This window comes from Nansenia antarctica (assembly GCF_963989245.1).
Source record: "Nansenia antarctica genome assembly, chromosome: 16".
NCBI lineage: Eukaryota > Metazoa > Chordata > Actinopteri > Argentiniformes > Microstomatidae > Nansenia > Nansenia antarctica.
The window spans coordinates 22,209,797-22,229,491 of record NC_137686.1 but is presented as its reverse complement, the minus strand read 5'-3'; the positions used below and the strand labels follow the sequence as shown (position 1 = coordinate 22,229,491).

The 19,695-nt window shown below is 43.1% G+C and overlaps 1 protein-coding gene across 1 annotated transcript in view; it reads right to left on the bottom strand.

The window, feature by feature from the left end:
- Positions 1-362: 362 nt before the first annotated feature.
- Positions 363-19,695, bottom strand: part of focad (focadhesin) — a gene marked incomplete at its 5' end in the record, with an annotated part of 32,945 nt that continues 13,612 nt past the window's right edge. Inside the window, 23 exons of the mRNA XM_080546617.1 lie at positions 363-1,175; positions 1,952-2,027; positions 2,728-2,976; positions 3,392-3,489; positions 4,582-4,759; positions 5,184-5,273; positions 5,961-6,149; positions 6,510-6,581; positions 6,852-6,967; positions 7,557-7,685; positions 8,450-8,527; positions 9,034-9,136; positions 9,787-9,858; positions 10,419-10,496; positions 10,778-10,900; positions 11,120-11,239; positions 11,914-12,061; positions 14,727-14,816; positions 15,366-15,604; positions 16,840-16,956; positions 17,782-17,890; positions 18,100-18,141; positions 19,124-19,212. Of these exons, the coding sequence (XP_080402743.1) occupies positions 1,102-1,175; positions 1,952-2,027; positions 2,728-2,976; positions 3,392-3,489; positions 4,582-4,759; positions 5,184-5,273; positions 5,961-6,149; positions 6,510-6,581; positions 6,852-6,967; positions 7,557-7,685; positions 8,450-8,527; positions 9,034-9,136; positions 9,787-9,858; positions 10,419-10,496; positions 10,778-10,900; positions 11,120-11,239; positions 11,914-12,061; positions 14,727-14,816; positions 15,366-15,604; positions 16,840-16,956; positions 17,782-17,890; positions 18,100-18,141; positions 19,124-19,212 (2,679 nt within the window). The 3' untranslated portion in view covers positions 363-1,101. The remainder of the gene's footprint in view (positions 1,176-1,951; positions 2,028-2,727; positions 2,977-3,391; positions 3,490-4,581; positions 4,760-5,183; positions 5,274-5,960; positions 6,150-6,509; positions 6,582-6,851; positions 6,968-7,556; positions 7,686-8,449; positions 8,528-9,033; positions 9,137-9,786; positions 9,859-10,418; positions 10,497-10,777; positions 10,901-11,119; positions 11,240-11,913; positions 12,062-14,726; positions 14,817-15,365; positions 15,605-16,839; positions 16,957-17,781; positions 17,891-18,099; positions 18,142-19,123; positions 19,213-19,695) is intronic.

Here is a 19,695-nt window from a genome sequence, read left to right as displayed (position 1 = left end):
ACAGGGGGATATTCTATCGACGTCGCTAAAGGAAAATCCAGGCTTATGTTTGATAGTCTCTCGAAAGACTTGTCAAAAATAAGCCTGGATTTCCCTTTAGCGGCATTGACGGAATAGCCCCCTGAAGCCATGTTTGTGGTTTACTTCAAAAGTAAACAGTCCTCAACCTACAATACCAACTGACACAACACAGTTGTGTAGTATGTAAGGATATTACCCAACAGCAAATGAGTACAACATCAGTCTAAGCATTATTTGCACAACATTGCTTTTGAGGTAGAACTAATGTAATACAATATTTATACATGTATGTTAAAATCAAAGCAAATAATCACCAAATAAAGTGTTCTTGTCTGAAGTGCTTTAATGAGGTTCCCATGGCTGCACAGCACTACGCAAGGTTGTGCTCACCATAAACCTGACAGGGTGAAGCTGACATTAGGCAGGAGTGAGAAAGGTGTTCCTCTAAAGCCTTTGAAAGGCAGTGGCTGCGTACTCAAACATCCCCACAATAAAAGGCTGCTTTATGCCGATGTTTACAAAGCACAGGGGTGTAAACAAACACTGTACAGCATCTAAAATGTTGTAAACCCCCATGTTGCTGTCACAGCCTGTACTTGTATTCAGACTCGTATATATGAATTTGAGAGTAGAAACATTTCTCCACCCACATCCCTTTATGTAGCAGCCCTGATCTTTTATTGTTAGTCAATGGGTTGTGGCTTTAAAGGTGTAGTACAAAAACAGAAATTTACACATCAGGTTCCTTCTCTTATTTGCTTTTGCATATGCAAAAAGACCAGAAGATGTACCTTCCTCCAGAATGAACACAGAAAAGACGACAGGGGGAGGGGGGGGGCTGTCTTATTTTACAATCTCACTGTTAACATTGCCAATGTTCTTCTTGTTATTTTTTTATATATACATATTGGTGTGTATTTTGTAACGATGAATATATTTGCCCTGAAAATAAAAATATTTTGAGAAGAAAAGACGAGTATGCAAGTTGGAGGCGTCAGCTGTGAGAAGCGGTGGGCCCAGTAGTTGCGATGGGCTTCCAGTGAGGAGAGAAGAGGCCAGGAGGTTGGCGATGCCCCTGTCTTACCAGCCATATGCTCTAGTCCATACTGCTTTCTTTTTAAACTCAGAAGAGGACTTGAGAGCCAGCAAGGCAGCTGTACGGACAAAACAAAAGGGTTTTATAATTAGTACACACATGCAGATGTTTCTAATCATAATGTCAAGAGAACAGAGCAAACATGAATGTGTCTAGGTGCAGACCTTTCAAAAAAGAAAATAGTCAAATACTTTTAGCATTTGATTACAGATGAATTATTTGAAATACTATTTGAACCCAGGTCTGCTTAGCTATGCTACTTAAAAAAAAAAAAATCTTGATATGTACTACAGATGGAGCCAAATACTGTATATTGCATGTGACGATGCACTAATCATGCACGTTTTAATTGTGCCTCTGCAGAGGGTCGTAAGCTAATGCTAAATCGGGCTTGGGATTTCTTAAAACGAATGTAATGGTCGAGTTTGTACAGTATATCACAGCCTACTGTACTTTACTTGAAATACAAATGTGAATTTGTGAACATTCAGTTACTATTTTGGCACACTGAGATGTAACAGAGAACACATTTTATTTCTGTTCAAAAGGAACAAGTCACTCTTTCGGAAATGTTCTTTCATTTCACTCTGGATTTGAGCTTGCTCTTTTCTGCAAATGGGTCTCCACGCTGTGTAGCGAGATGAGCCTCGTGAATTAGCATTTTGGACTATGACGTAACCTTGACATGGGGATTTTGTATTGTTTTGGTAATTCTGTTGGGTAACATGTCCACTAAGTCGCTTTGGTTAAAGCAAAATGACCATATTAGTATATGATGCTGTACATTACTCTATCCTGGATAAGTACACCATGATTGATTTTGTGGCATCTCACCTTTGGCAGTGCTGATGGATGTCTCAGACAGACCGTCCTCAGGACCCTCTGTGATGCTGAAGAGCCAGTCTATGAACTGACGTACAGAAACAGACAGTCAGTCACTTCTCTCTCACTTTTTAAATCATTCACTCTACCAGAACAGTGAAGTAGACAAACGCATACCGGTACATTCCCATCATATGGAAACCATACTGTATGCATAAACCTGCAGACTTGGCACAGAATAAAAGCATTTTAGTAATAAGATATCAGGGTTGCGGTTAAGTCCAATTAATATTAGAAATTATAATGAAAGAGACTTTATTCAAGGATGTTCAAGCAATGAAATTGGAATTTGAATGTATGTCCTATTGTTAATTAATTAATGTTGTAATAAGGAGATTATAGTACTCATGACTTTCCATTTAGGTTAATTTAATCAATTTAATCAATTATCAATTTAGATTAAAGATTAAGGAAGTCTTTGTGCAGTCTGCCTATGGACTGAGGGACAAAGAAATTCAATTAATTTAAGACATGAATTGAGGCAATTGTTTTAGGAAAATATTGGGAACTGTGTTTTTTTTTATCTACTTAAATGTGGAATTGAAAGAAATGTAATTGACTCATTAAATTCAAAGGTTTGATCCTGAATTTTAATTGATCTGATAGAATTTACTGGTGGAGGGAACTTAATTAAAATTGAATTTGTGGAACTGACCCCCACTTGCCAGCTGCAGTTTTAAAGGTTCTGCATGTAGTTAGGTGTGGGAAGTAGGTGGTTGAGGACCCACCTTCTGCGACTGGCCACTCCAGGGCTCTTTGGCCAATAGCTGCCTCAGGCTGTGGGGCAATCCCTGCAAGCACAGCGAGACAGAATGCTCGGCGAGCGATGCTTCTCCGTACAGGCGGTGAGTGAGAGCTGGCAGCTCTGATCCCTGCCAGGGAAACCACTGGGCTCTGAGGCCCAGGAGCAGGGGCATGGTGTGGTCGCCCCAGGAGACAACAGCCGCAGCGAATACCTGTAGAAGAAAGTCTGTGGCCTGCATGGGAGAGTGGGAAGAAAGTAGTCAAAGTAAAGCTACCAGCTAAACATTCATGTCAATTGAAGGAACATATGCTTACAGATAGACACTGGGACTCGCTGTAAGTTTAAAATCACACCCTGATTCACCCACAGTCATGCTCAGACAGAGCAACATTACATTCAATCCACAGTAAACCAACCAGGGGTGCCAACTGGTGATGGCCCAAAAAGGTGAAAAAAAAGTTTTGGCCTGAAAATGAAGAAAATGATCAATGCACGGCTAACCTTAGCGATTTTTTTTTTTTAGGTAAAAACAGCAAATTTCCTGCAAGCTATAGACCTGAAGCAAATACCAGCTTTTGACTAGTATTAGTGGCAGCCAACACACACAGAAATACAACAACGCGTGTACATGTCAGAAGAATACACACCTGTTTGGCATCGGCACATTTTAAAGTGGTCGCTCCGTAAGCAACATTTCTAATGTGTCCCATCAGCTCCAGAAGCCATTCCATTCGTTTCGAGACCCCTAGGAAAATACATTTATTATTAACGCCCAATACAGTACATTTGGAATATGACAATAATAAGGTAACAAAAATCCACAGCACACTTATTCTTAACAACAATATGAGCCAGGCCAATTTCATTGTCTGCCACAGTTTTGTTGGGAGACATTATCAAATTGTTTTCAAATAGCAAAAGTACATTTTATTTTTCACTTATTAATGGATATTTTATCTCATGTGTTCATGTAAAGCTCTATGGGTGTGCATTGAATTGTATGCATATGTGCTGTAGAAATACATTTGCCTTTGTGTTGATGCTGAATGCCAGAGACACATTTTATATTGTGTCTTAAAAAAAAATCAAATCCCGCCTGGGAACACCACCACTAGTGTGCCCTTGAGTTAGCCCAAAGTTACTCCAGGGGGACTGTCCCTGTAATCTCAAATTGTGTGTCGCTTTGGATGAAAGCGTTTGCTAAATGGTAAAAATGTAAATGGTTTTTCAAAGCCACTCTCCGTTTGAGAGTATCAGCCTCAGCAAGGCAAGGGTTAAACGTGGAGTGTGGCAGGGACATGATCAGAGACCTTTGCAGGCTGTGCACGGTGCAGGGCAGATGCTCAAAGGCCAGTAGTCTGGCTGTAGCAATTATTGTATGTCTGTCTGTGCCCAGTGTAGTTAACTTGCGTCAATCCTTGATCCATTTATTTTGATAAATGCTTATTTTTTTTGTCATAGGCTGAAGAGTTCCTATATTACAGTAATTCAATCAGAAAATGGGGGAAATTTGTGTTTTTGTTGAATATCCATGCACCCAATCCCCACTGTATACAGTAGCTTGTCATGTTGAATAATATGGATATGGGGGAGTAGATAGAAGTGAAAACATAATTGACCAGTTACAGTGCCACAGAGACTTAAATCACATCTGGCTGTCTATTCATTTGTGATTTCATATATGAACAAACCTTGCAATTTAAAACATTTTTGTATAATTTGACAGCTCTAGAATAAATGCATTAATAATACACACTATTGGAAGAACATAATACAGCTGAAAATAGTAGAGGGTGCTGAAATCCCGTTGCACTGAAAGCTGATTGGTTGGACTGACCTGTGTTAGGGCTGAGAGCCAGACGGCATTGGTAGAAAGTCTGCAGGAGCAGCCAACACACTCTCTGGCACAACCAGCCACGTAGCACTGCACTGATGACATCATTGAGTCCCAGGAGTGGCACGCGACCCTGGGAACTCAGGTAGGTCAGGATAAAGCCAGTCTTTTCCATCTGAGCCTGCGGAGGGCGCCAGAGAGCAACAAACAACTTGTTAGGCAGCATCTTCGGTCTGCAAAAACTGTAATTATATTTGTTTTAAAGCATAAAAAACAAGTATGGTATCCTACAGCTGGCCCCCTAACTTTAAAACTGCATGCATACTTTATGGACATTGTAAAAAGAGATTTTAAAACACAAACCTGCTGCAAATATTGTGAGTAAAGCATTGTTTTTGGTATACTTACTGAAGACATCACCAAAAGTATCATTAAAAAGCAGCAGGCATTGTACAATTTTTGCACATTGTACACATTTTCCACAACCCAAGTACATCAACAATTGAGAAATCTACAAAGACAACTCATCCATAGGAATTGTGTGGCTTACAGTGACCACTATTACAGTGATCACTATTAGCCAGTGATCAGCTGTGTTACTGTACCTCTGTGACTTTAGCAATCCGATCAATCTCAGTGTCGGACAACTCAGACAGACATTTGGAGATTCCAACATAGAGGTCCACCTCATCGTCCTACAATAAACCGTTCAGACATTAAATGACTTTACATCAAAGGACTTAACATCCTGATTCACTTAATCCAGGGCTTGTGTGTTGTCTCATGTAGTTGATTAGTTGAAGGTGCCTTCGTACTTAATATCTACTAGTGATTAATAATATTGTATGTAGCTGACGTATTGTAATACGTTTGTAATGTAATATAGCTGACGGTAACAAAGAATGTGGCGCACTGACTGCGCTCACAGAAATAACCAAACTAGATAAGAACAATTCTGGCATTAAAATAATTGAAAACGCATTTGGGTCAATTATTAATTCAAATAACCAACATTTAAATGAATTGCTTCACTGCATTTCATCATTAATACCTACACACACTATGTACAATATTCAATATTCCATTATTGTTCCTAGCTTCCTACAGAAGTCTTCCCTGCTGTCTTTTACATATTGTGTTGTGATGTATAGATGTTTTTGATACTTGTTGTGTATTGCACTCATGTTTTATATTGTATATATTGGGTTGTGTTTTATATCCTATATACTGTGTTGTGTTTTGTGTACAGACTTGCCTCTGTTCTGCCAATTGGCCAGATCGTCATTGTAAATGAGAATTGGTTCTCAACTGATCTATCTGGTTAAATAAAGGTAAAAAAATAAATAAAATAAAAAGCAGGCGGTGGTGTGTTTCTTCCTTGCCTGTATCTGGTCGGGGAGGAGGTTAAAGATCTTCTCGGTGGTGGAGCACAGGATCGCCCAGCAGTTGTTGGGGGGGTTGGGGAGGGCCATGGCCTGGGCCAGGCCCTGGAGGAGGCTGAGACAGAGAGGCAAACTCTGGGGTCGCGTGTCCTGGTGGAAGAGCTGCACCCCGAGGGTCTCCACATACACCTGGGTGGGGTTTAATGGGAAGGGTAAAAGTAAACGTCAACCTGCCTTCCTGCCCTCAATGACCACAGCAACGGAGAACAAGTTACGCTCTTAGCGAGACACTTAGTGGTTTCAACGGTCTAGCTTGCAACTCAAAATAAAATGTGACATAATATCTGGTGTGATTATAATATCTGGTGGAAATAGTGGGAGTAGGTTTATCAATCTGAAGAAAAACCCAACAACATTGAATTACTTTTTGTTCAGCTTCATGTCACTGTAACAGCGATTTGAGTTGACCTGGCAACCTGCAGTTTCTCCTGGTCAGTTCACTTGGTCAGGAACATTTTCTGTCCCTACATATTACACAATAGGACATACCTGGAGCTTATCGTCCGAAACATGCTTCATCCACACCCCAAGGCTCTCATACAGATGGCTGCGTGTGTGCAACTGGAGGAAAGACAGTACTATCGGTCAAACACATCCATGCACAGACACCATGGTGCAGCTTCCCATAACACTGGCCCTGTCCAGAAACAGCCCCTACCTCCTCCCCCCAGGACAGTTGTGTACATCTGACAGGATAGGATTGGTAAAAAGCTAAATACCCATCACATGAAGCATAACTAACCAAACACCTTAGGTTCACAAATTCATAGAACATTCCCTTAAAGTGGTATAGATCAGTGGCTTTCATTAAGCGGGTCATGGAGCACTTACACTAAGACTGTGGACCAGGGGAGGGGAAAGCCACACCCCCAGGAAGAGAGAGGCACTCTGGGAGGACTGGGTTTGGCTGGCTGCTAGCTTGATGCACTGGTGCTGGACATCCTCACCTACAGAGGATACAGGAAACACAACATATTCAGGGCTTAGAACAAAACTTGGAAGATGACCTGCTGCTGTAACAACTACAACATAACAGCACACTTACGAAAACTCCAAAGCACTTCAAACGAAAGGTTTAAAATGTGCACTAGAGCAAAATGTTGCGGTTGATGGCCACGATTCAAGACATCCATATAGACTTACACACCACACACAACCATGTGGATTTAGATCATTTTGAATAGGTAAACACAAGCCGAGAGATCATCATATTCATATGACCTAACACAGACAAAACTAATCACATCAACATTCTGGGCTCAGAATGTGCATGATACCAGCATGTTCCCAATGTACAGGGTATGACGTTACCAGTACTCAAGCTGTAAAAGAAAATCAGGGGGGATGGTGGATTTTATCATATGGGGATAATTTTTACATCCCCACAGCGTCAGTGACTTCAGTGAAATAGCAGTAATACCACGTTCATTGATAAAATGACATAAGGGATGGAAAGGGGGGATGGCAGTTTTAGAAGGGGGATGATTTTGAACGTTTTTCATTTCATCCCGTCTCAACTCGAGTGCTGGGCGTTACCGAAGCTGAGCCTCATCAGAGGGGACAGAATGGCACTCCAGTTGACTGGAGGGTACTGGGAACTGCCCCCCACAGCAGCCAGGGACCCCAGCGCTGTCTTCACCAGCCTGGAGTGGGCAAACTCAGGACCTGCATAGGAACAGTGAAGAGAGTGATCGTCAGGGCTGTGTGACCTCGTTCACTTCCCTTCATGCATTTAAAAAAACGTTGGATTGCCGCAAGCATGTCTGGAGAGTTTTAATACAAAATAACATGATATCCTTTCCCGGTTTGCAGTCATGAACGTGAGCAATGGTGATGATAGTGAGTTATGGAACCGATTAAAAATAGTCAGTCTTCGGGATCATGGGACCCAGTATGAATTTATTTATTTTGTGTTTAAAAGAAGAATGCCATCTGCCTTTTATGGAAAATAAAAACATTTCTGACAGTAGGAAAGTAGACAGGAATGCAGATGAGAGTTAGGGAGTTGGGAAGTTAGCGCAGACGCAGACTATCAGACACAGACGGCAAACATTGATCCTTCGTGGGATAGTGTATATTTGCACAATTGTCAGGCACTTTACCACTAAGCCAAGACACCGGAACAACAAATGGTTTTGAGCGAAAGTTGGAAGTGTTTATAGAACGTAACTGAGTTGACAATGTTAAAAAGGCGATGCTTGTGACTTCATAGTGAGGACAGTGAGCGAAGGGAGAGACAGAAACATCTGCGTGGGAGAGTAACCTCCAGGTACAGGTATCCGGTGTGCAGTGTTGCCAGATTGGGCTACTTTTGGTCACACTGGACGGGTGGATAGGGCAACTTTTAGACTGGTTGGGCTGGAAATTGTCAATCCTGTCTGGCAACCCTGCCGGTGTGGCCCAGGCGTAAATGAGTGAGGCATCCAAACCTTTCTTTCCCGCCTCGATGACAAACTCCACTATACATCTGATGACACCCTCCGACAGGTAACTGAAGTCCTGAGGCACTGAGACAGAGAGAGGAGAGAGAGAGAGAGAGAGATAGAGAGACAGACAAGAGAGAAAGATAGAGAGAGGGGAGGTAGAGAAATTGGGACAATTGTCATTGATACTTTAATAATTAAATCCCCTTAACTATCGTTTGTTAATGATGAGTATGACTTCTAAATACTCTAATGAGAGTAGAACTGTACTCATTAACTCAACCCTTTTTACTCATCTTTACCAGGGGTGCCAATAATTGTGGAGGGCACTGTATATATGGTCCCAGCGGGAAACGAACCCACAACCTAAGCGTTGTTAGCGCCATGCTCTACCAACTGAGCCACAGAGGACCACACCTGGGGAATCAGGAGAATTGGGAGTATACAATTTGAGGTCGAAACACTGACGCTAATGACTCGTTTCTATGAATAAAGTTGAATCTAATCTATTCTAATGTAGTTTCTAGTCTCTGCCAATCTGTGAGTAGGAGTCAAAGCTCTCTCACTGAACAGAGTGTGGAGTGTCTCACCTGCCGTGTGGCTGTGACTGGAGGACATGTGGGCCAGGTGCAGGTGGCCCACCAGACAGGCACTGTTGGACTGCAGCCCGATGGCTCCAGAGAAGGTGATGATCTGCAGTGGGAAAGAAAGAAAAGGTGCTACCTGGTTCTGAAAGTGAACATCCCCTCGGGAATAATAATAATAATAATGATAACTTTTATTTGTATAGCACTTATCCTACAAAACGTTGCAGCTCAAAGTGCTTTAAAGCCCAATGCACAAGGCGTGCGATTTTGTCGCACCGCGGATTCGATTCCATTGTTTTGAATGAGACAATGCACACGGCGTGCGATGCGATATTGTCGCACGACAACATTCGATTCTCCATTCACACCCACACACTTCGGTGTGTCGAATCGAATGTTGTCGTGCGACAAAATCGCACGCTGTGTGCATTGGCCTTAACACTTCAGAATGAATGAAGTGTCATTTTAATGTAATGTTATTGGAAGATATGAATGTAGCAAATAGTGAATGTAACGACCAAACAATAAACAAGTTTGGGGGGGAACTAATAAGTCAGAATAACAGATCAGAATAAGTCGGTAATAACCAAGGTAATAACCAAATACCAGTAATTACTGATTGTTACTAGGAAGAAGAAATACAATTACCTTGTTATTACAAGGTAACTGGACTGTAGTTCCCACTTTATTATTTTCCATGAACGATGCTTGTTTCCGTATCATTATGAGTTATCCAGATGAATATTCTGAACCTACTTGTGTTACGGCCCGGATGACCTCATTGAGTCGGTTCAGCTGCTGAGAGGACTGCTCTGACTCACTACCAAACTGCGGGGGAGAGAACCAGACACAACCATTGATGTCACACACACACACACACACACACACACAGACACAGACACAGACACAGACACAGACACAGACACAGACACAGACACAGACACAGACACAGACACAGACACACACACAGTCTTCTTATGCCATAGACCTGTCAGCCTATATATTGCAGATGGAGGGAAAGGGGAACCCTGCCAACAAGAGGCTGGTGATTAAGTTCAGTTCAGAACTTACATTTACATTTACATTTTTGGCATTTAGCAGACGCCTTATTCCAAAGCGACTTACAATCAATACATTTGACTAAGCAAGTGAATCATCAATCCACCAGTCGTAGCAGGAAGAGTAATGTAGCTCAGGCCCGGGGCCATTGGCAGCCTCAGTGATGGAAGGGAAACGTTTTTTTTTATGTTTTATATACAGTAGACACTGGAGAACAGAGAAACAGTACAAGGGGGGCAGTAGAAGTCATAGGGGACACAGTAAAGGGGAAAAGCGGGTGTCTCGCAGTGCTGGGGGGTAGTAGATGTCTCAGGAGGAAGACAACTCACCTGAATGAGGGCACATTCAGAGCCCACCAGCGCCACCAGTCCGTTGACCGCAGCCAGCCTCTGCATGGTGGGGCAGCCCTGAAACGCAAGGGTGGAGACCCCAACACAACTCTTATAACACTTATGTACTCATGTATACACCGAATATGTATTCCGTACACATTGAGTGAAAAGTATTCATCCATTACTTCCTTGATTTCGACCACAACCACTTTGAAGAATGTTTAAGTGCCTTGAGAAGGCATGATGCACTGTTTGGTGGCACTTCCATAATCCCAGTCCCAGTTCAAAATGGCTCTTGCAAAGCCTCCTGTTAAAACCTAAATGAGTCTCTGCCCCCGTGGTTTCAGCTGTCGTACCTCTGCTAGCAGGATCTTGACCCAGGCGCCCAGTAGACGGGGATTGATGTCATCTGCTTTGCCGTGACCACAGGAAGACAAGCCGTGAACAGCCAGCCCCAGAGCCAAGGAGAAGCCTGGAGTCTGGACAACACACACACACACACACACACACACACACACACACACACACACACACACACCAGTGTCAGAGTATGAACAACAACTTCAATAGAGTCACACGCACGCAGACACGCAGTCACGCACGCACGCACGCACGCACGCACGCACGCACGTACGCACGCACACATCAGCACACACGTTCACTCCCACACCCACTGGCATTATTTTCTTTCCCCTCACCTGCTGACTCTCTTCTGTCATGCTGCGGAGAGTGTTCATGATCTCTTCTGCTTTTACGGCATCGATTACCCCTCCACTAAAGGCTGACACACCCACACAGGCCACAGAGTATGCCAAAACCTGAGGTAGGGAATGACGGGGAGAGAGGGATGAAGAACATAGAGAGAGGGAGAGAGATGAAATGATGACCCTGAAATGCCACTGATCGTCCATCAACCGCAGTTGATACAAACCCACTAGGATCAAGAAGGCATGTGTGTATGAATCAGACGCAAAGCAGTTTGTAATGACAACCTGATCCACACAGTGTGTAATTGATTCCTATGCAAATCAGAGAGCCGATAAAAACAAAGATATTAATTCCAAAATCACATGAACTATTATCGTTGCATTCATTGACACCTCTTTAGTCCTCATGTTGACAGACACCAAAGGTCAAATGCAAACCCTAGAATAAACTAGAGATTGACAGCTCTCTTAGGCCAGCGCAAATGATGTGACGGAACACACCTGACTTACCAGAAACACCTGTCAAGCCATTATATTTGATGCCCTGAGGGGGACTATGTCTAAAAGGTGTCGTCATTTCTAAATAGTGAAACCAATATGTACGCATACGTACAAATACCATAAAGTCTCTACTTTAATGGCATAGTAATTGGTTGATAAAAAAAAAGAAAAAAAAAAAGCTTCACTGTCCCAATACATATGCAAAGCACTGTAGTTCAAAAATACAACAATAAAAACAAAACAATACTGTTCTCCTTATGAAGAGAAAACAAGTTTGGGCGCACCTCCTGCAGCATGCGTCCCTGGCTTCCGCTGTTCTGGAGCTCCGACAGGAGTCTGTCCAGGGTCAGGGCTGTGTGAGCCCTGTGTTCTGCCTGGCCGCCACGGATCAGAGACGCCAACACCAAGCCCAAGCCCAGCACACAGCCAGCACTACGAGGAAGAGGGGAAGGAAGAGAAAGGGGTGAGTGGATTGTGAGCCATCTCTGATTTTGGATAATGAAGATAATCGATCCCACACAGTATGTGTTGTTATTTCTCAACGCTAGTAGAACCAGTAGAGGGAATATGAGAGTACACGTGGAAATATGAAGGAACTACGATATAGGGCTAGGGTAAGCACTACCTAACCTTAACCCGAAACACAGACTTTTTCCTCAGTTCAACAATGTGGCTTTGATGTTGATAAATGTAGATGATAATCAATTTATTAGGTAAAATGTATCAAAGCAACACCCATACCCACACCCACACACACCCACACACACACACACACACACACACCCAGTGTGCGAATTAAATCACGGTGTGCGGGGGAGCCGCACATCATGCGAGGGCGACGCAACGCCACATACCAAGCCTAAACACTGCCCTACACAACACAACCATGCACATAGCCCTTCTCATTATAACACAGCAATCCATAGGCCTACAACACAGCAGAAGCCAAGTCTATAAAAGCGGGTCTTACCTTAACACAGAAGCCTTTCCTTGGCTACCATATTCATAGCTTTCAGTCACGTGGTTTCTTCCCTAGCAACCACCAACCTGACGGGCAAAAAGTATCATAGCAACATCGCTCAACATGGCTGCCTACTATTTAGACCACCTCACTCATGAAGAACTATCAAGATACACGACGGTGATAGGAGTGGAGGATTGACACCATTCAAATAGTGTTGGATTCCCTGTCTTCTACTCTATCCGGACACGTTGGAATTATTTTCCTAACCCCCGGAGAATCAAAGTTATTGACCTGCAAAGGGTGCCTCCTTGACCGGCTTTTCCCGTGAATAACACCGGTTATGGAGGTGGTACAAACATAAGACTATTATTGCTAAATTCACCATCAGTATACGGTCATTTTGAGCCCTTAACCACCGCGCTGACACCCCGAGAAGATATACTTTTAATATGAAACTCGATCAACCGGGCGTTCACCGGCTGCTGGACGAAACTCCCAACTCCCGCTGTCAGCGAGGCGAGGGAATATTTATATCCGGGAATTCGCTCCTTGCTGTGTCCACGGTGATAGGAGTGGAGGATCGACTCCATTCAAATAGTGTTGGATTCCCTGTCTTCTACTCTATCCGGACACGTTGGATTATTTTCCTAACCCACGGGAGAAAAAAAGTTATTAACCCGCAAAAAGTGGGTTTTGCCCGTGGGTTTTGCCCGCAAAAAGTGCCTTTTGTCCGTCAGGTGGGCGTTTCCACTATGCTGTGACGTCACATGAAAGCTATGAATAGGCGGATCTGAACGCGATTGATGTTTCCTCAAACAACTTTGCGTTGATACAGAGAATCCTGTGTTTGGCATTATTTCTTTTTGTCTTGTTTCTGACAGTTCAACTGCCCTTTTGTGCGCCACACTATCCCGGTGCTTGTAGATTTTCTTACGCAAGTTGTTCTGTCTGTTACTGGTTACGTCCCCGTTCATCCACTCTTCTGACAAGTGCGTTCCAAATTTATCAGTGAGGAGAAGGCTTTTGGCAGCCCTGCATAGAGTACAGCCTAAGCAACTATTCTTTGAGAACAGCCACGAGAGACGTGTCCCCCCCCCCCCCCCCCCCGTTAGTGATTTCTCGACAAATCTAAAAAATATCAATGAAAACCGTTAAGGATTTCCCAAAAATCATATTCATAAGCATTATGAATTCATAACTCGGTAACGGTATAACCTACAGACTCCATTTAAAGATTAGTATGTTGTCCTTATGATTTTGATCACTTCACTCGTGGACTATTATTATCGAAATTGAAGTTAAAAATAGTTATTGATTTAAGAAAGGCGGGTCCCCCCCCCCCCTGCTGTGCGGTTTTGAGCGACATTGAAAAATATGCTTTTCGTATTATATCTCCGGTACATGACTATGACTCCATTACATTTTTAGAATGTTCAGCATGCTATTGTGATCATGGGAAATTTTGTTTGGAATTCTAACCCATTGTGACGCTGAGATATTCGTCCATCAGAGAACCGCTTCCTGGATGAAACTCCCGCTGACAGCGGGGCGAGAGAATATTTCTACCCGGGGATTTTCCTCTTCATCATTTTGTTTAGACTTCTTTGGATAGAAATCGCCCAAGGTGAGTTGTTGCTTTCTTCTTTTCGACATCTTTTCTTCTTCTTTTCACTGTCATCGACAATGGCGCGCAGGAGTTTTTTTTTTAACGCACGTAGTAAACAAGCTCGTGAGTGGGTAGTGGATGCCTGCAGACAGACAGTGATGCCCCCACGCCCCGAGCGGCTCTAGGCTAGCGCGGTAAAATCTTTTTTTTCATGATATTTTTTTTATTTATATATTGTTTTTCCCCCTTATTTTACACCTTTGAGAAAAACCATGACCAAAATAGCATTTATTTGGCTATCATATCAATATTTTAGAGCTCCCCCAAAATTTCACAAACCATGTTTCCAGGGGAGCTCATGTCACCACTAGGGGAGCTATAGCTCTCCGAGCTCCCCCTTATTTCGCACTATGCACACACCCCCACCCACCCACCCACCCACACACACCCACACACACCCACACCCACACACACACACACACACACACACACACACACACACACACACACACACACACACTACTGACTTGTATTCCAGGTTGGTATCAAAGCAGCAGGCCTCCAGGGTGTCTAGAGAGCTCGCCTGCAGCTCAGCCATCTTGTGACCTGAGACGTCACTGTATGAGGAAGACAGAAAGAGGAGGAGGAGAGGGCAAGAACAACACTATTATTGTCAAACGCAGAAAACAAAACAACATCTCACCTCACACACGCATCAAAGATTTACCACACCACAAATCAATTCGTTCACAATAAAACAAACAAAAAGACTGATCACAAGATCACCCATAAATAACATCGCAAAGACACACCGGATATCACAAAACGACTAAATGACACACAGGACATCACAGTATAAAACATTACAAAGACATAATAATAATAATAATAATAATAATACATTAGACTTATATAGAGCTTTTCTAGACACTCAACGACGCTTTACAAACTGAAAAGATCGAGTAGTAAAATAAAAAGAAACAAAAATAATAAATAAAAGAAAGTATAGGGGTCTAATTAATTTTTAGATTACTAAATCTACATTTAAGTGTCTTTGTAGGACAATGTACTCTGTATACTGCAAGTATATCTAGATTTTGTGCGTAAGATATCTAGATAATAAAAGACATCACATAGGTAACACCCCCCATCCCCCACAGTCCCACCTGAGGCGTTCGTCATGCAGAGAGGAGAGCAGCATCCCCAGAGCTAGCCCTGAGTGGAACTGCACAGCCTGGGAGTCGTCGGCGGTGGGCGAGCCAGGCAGCCCTGACCGCAGCGTGGACAGGACCTCGGGCACACACTCCTTATGCCAGGTGACCAGCACGGGCACCATCAGGGACAGGGAGAGGGCCGCACAGGAGCGGGCGATGGCACTGGCCGTGTTCTCCCCCGAATAGGACCGCTAAAGATATGAGTCAATAGGAGTCAGTCAATGACAAAAACATAATTCACGACAAGGGCATTTTTATATCATTGTTTCTCTGTCATGATGGAAAACAACATGGTGCAGGTATATGTAACTCAAGACAAAGTCATCTGAGTTGAATTGTCAGGGACACTAGAAAGACAGTAAAGAATTGCCACCTGTCTGACGTAATGGAAATGGACACTTCTGATCAGTCACACATGCCACATTTAGCAAACAATCCTAGAAATGGACATACATGGAGGGTCGGGAAGATGTGTACCAAATTACAACATCGATCGAATGAAAAACATGGCTGCCACATGCCACTCAATATTCTGCATTTCCAGGCATTTTTAAATAATTTAAAAAAAAACTTTAAAATCTTCTCATGAACCGCAAGTCTGATTGACACAAAACAAATGATGTAGTAGCCTTGTACCAGTCTCTGCAAAGTTTGCGGAGACAACTTCATACTTAAAAAAATAAATTCAAATGACCATAAATGATGGCTAAGTCAGTCATTGTTACGCTAATCAATCAAAAGTTAGTGTGCTTTAAGATAGTGCCAAAACATAGATGAATCAATCTCTAAGTTAGTGTTCTTTGAGGCAGTGCCATAACAGAGACATTGCCGCTTGCGGCTACATTTATTTTAGTGATTATTTGGAGGGGACACCAATAACGTGAGGACCACAAAAAAATACCAAGAGAGGGATGTATCTTTTCAAACGTCGTTCACAGCTCGTCGCCACCTTGTGGTGGCTTTCGTCAGCACTTCACACGTCTTCACAACCTGTGTGTGCAGCAGCAGTGGTATTGAGGTACACCAGCGTTGCCATGGCAGCATGAACCTTTTAAACACTGGCCTACTGTATAAACGTTTCTTTTAACGATGTCCATTACATAAGAAGAAAATAGCAAAGCAATGTTACTTTTTTGTACTCCTGAAATACCACCTGTGCAGATGTGGCTCTCAGATCTCAGCGTTTTATCCCCTAGAGAAACTGTCCCATATAAATGATACTGCTCTTTTTTTTCTTTATGACTACTTCCTTTATTGTATTATTCTATGTAAACCCTAACTAAAAAAATACATTTAAAAAAGACAAAGAAAAGATTGGGTGTGCTGTAAATTATATCTGGTCTTATCCACTTTAAGTAACTTATTTTAGAATCAACATGGTCAACGGGCCAATGAGAAGTGATCATAGCAGCTGGGTTGTCCTCACATGAAGGAACCAGGAGAAGACCTTTCCTCCGGGCCGATAGCTACTGCTGACGACGCTGAGGAGCGTGTCCAGTACCATGGCCAGCCAGGTCGCTGTGGGCAGGATCTCCGGTCCTACCTACAGAGTACAGAGCAAACACATTGTGTGAGTAGTGAAACAGCATCTCAATGTATATGTTACGGTACATGTGGGAAATCGGTACATGTGGGAAAACTAGGGTTAGGGTTAGGTGCTAGGGTGCTACGGTTAGGGTTAGGGTTTGGATTAGGGTTAGACATGCCAGCATGTACCAAGTCGACGTAGCACCTAACCCTAACCCTAGTTTTCCTCACATGTACCGTATTCCCACATGTACCGTAACATAGACACTCTTACAGTTCCAGCTGCAGAAGGATTAAAGTTAACATGGTGGCTACGGGTAGGTATGTGTATTCTGATATCGTCCACTATACGCTATGAAAGTCTGTATGTCACAAACTGCAGAATGAAAACAGGATTGAAGACACTTGAGGAAGTATGAACGATGTTTCATTCAGTAACATTAGCCAGATGGTGTGGCGAGTGTTGGGTGAGTGTAGGTTCATGGTTGGTTAAGGTAAGGGGAGATGTTGGGGTAAAGGCTAAAAATAGAGGAGTTAGCCAACCTGGAAATTGGTCTCCAAAAAAGACGCTGAATTGCAACACATTCTATGGCAGATGTATAGCCACTTTGGTGACACAAAGAGATGCTGCAAATATCACAATATTCTCCAAAATGCACCAAATATCACTGTATTCAATAATATATAGTGCACAATCCTACAGGTGCACTTACTTTCATCCCATTGCAGTTCAGTGTCTAACCATCCTGTTGTGTGTTCTGTCTATTTAATCTATTGGTGGCTGACTGGAAACAGATGAACATTGTTGGTTAGTATAATAGGAAACAGTTCCAGTTCTTACCTCGAACCCTCCCTCGATGTCTGCAGGAAGGTTACTCTCGTATTTTGCCAGAACGGCAGCTAGACCGCTCAGAGCCAAGATGGAGTTCCCCTGCACCACTGGACTGTCTCTGTTACCATGGAGAAAAAAGTGTCCTATTGTTATATACACCTTATAGACTTATTCATTTTTATTGATAGATAAAGTGGAGAATTAGACAGGAAGGATGGGTGAGAGAGAGAGGAGGGATGACATGCAGGATATGTCCCCGGCTGGATGGTCGACGCTTAACCCGCTACGCCACCTAAGCGCCCCAGCAGATGCCTTTCTGCCACTTACTTTGCTGCAGATTTAATAACATCAGTCAGCTGGTCTCTGACCCTGTGAGAGAGAAGAGTGAAAGGGAGATGGGAGGGAGAGAAGGGGAAAGAAGAGAGAGAGAGAGAGGAGGAAGAAATAAGAGTCTCATCACTGGATGGGAGATGAGCGTTTCCTCTAACGCCTTGATTTATGATAATGCATGCACTTTTGCACACATAGACATACATACACAGCTTTCTTATATCTTTGGCCAGTGCATCATTCACCTGGGAAACATGGTGGATCGCTGTGGATGGTTGGCCAGTGACCCTGTTATTAGCCAGTGACCCTGTTATTAGCCAGTGACCCTGTTATTAGCCAGTAACCCTGTTATTAGCCAGTGACCCGGTTATTAGCCAGTGACCCTGTTATTAGCCAGTGACCCTGTTATTAGCCCAGTGACCCGGTTATTAGCCAGTGACCCTGTTATTAGCCAGTGACCCTGTTATTAGCCCAGTGACCCGGTTATTAGCCAGTGACCCTGTTATTAGCCAGTGACCCTGTTATTAGCCAGTGACCCTGTTGGTGTGCAGTTTGTGTGTCCGTACATGTGTATGAATGCACTTGTGTGTGTATATACAGTTGGTCATTATTTAAAACATACATGGTGTCATCACAGAGGTGGGGTGACTCCATGCCACTGCTGAGGCAGATAGTAGTTGTGAAGACAGGTAAAGCCGAAAGCCACCACCAGGTAGAGGCAGCTGAAAATGACTGATGGTTGTAGTCAACATGCGTTCTCTCATATGTGCAGCCACACACGTCAGTGCAGAGAAGCGGGGGATATATTTTAGCACACATGGTTTTGTTAGAAATAATTATTTCTTGATAACAGATTTTTTTTTTTATGAATAATTGTATGTTTCTAATTTCTTTTCAGTGTGACAAGCTAATTCGCCAAAAGGTAAATATTTCTTATAACCCTGTTTACTCATCTTTACCAGGGGTGCCAATAATTGTGCAGGGCGCTGTATGTGTGTGTGCTGTGTGTAGTCATTCCTACCAGAGCCAGGGGCAGTGCTGTTTGTACTGAAGCTCCTCTTCACTCTCCTTCCCCTGCTTCTGCCGCATCTCCAGCTCTGCCTGTTGACCCTGTTGATTCAAGATTCAAGATTCAAGATTCGAGATAGCTTCATTGGCTGTCACAGTGACGGAAATTCTCCTTCGACAGGCAGAAGTGCAGCTCAAGAATACATTTCCACATTAAAAACACACACAGGTCACTGGATGGGAGATGAGCGGGAGATGAGCGTTTCCTTGACCAAACAAGGTCACAGGAGACAGGACCACAAACCCACCACGCATAATATGTGTCATGCAAATGATTATACAAAACTAGGACCGCACAGAAACCCCATTCCGAAGAAACCAGGACCACACAAACAACAGCCACATCGATACAGCAGCAACCACATCACATTGGCCGTGTCTGAAAGCTAACCCTATACTACAACCTACTTTAGTTTTTTTGAGTAGAGAAGATTCGAAAATTGTATATACTTTAAAATGGCAGAATGTCATTCAATTGTTTGTGTGTTTGACGCACACACACGCGACACGCACAGACACGGACAC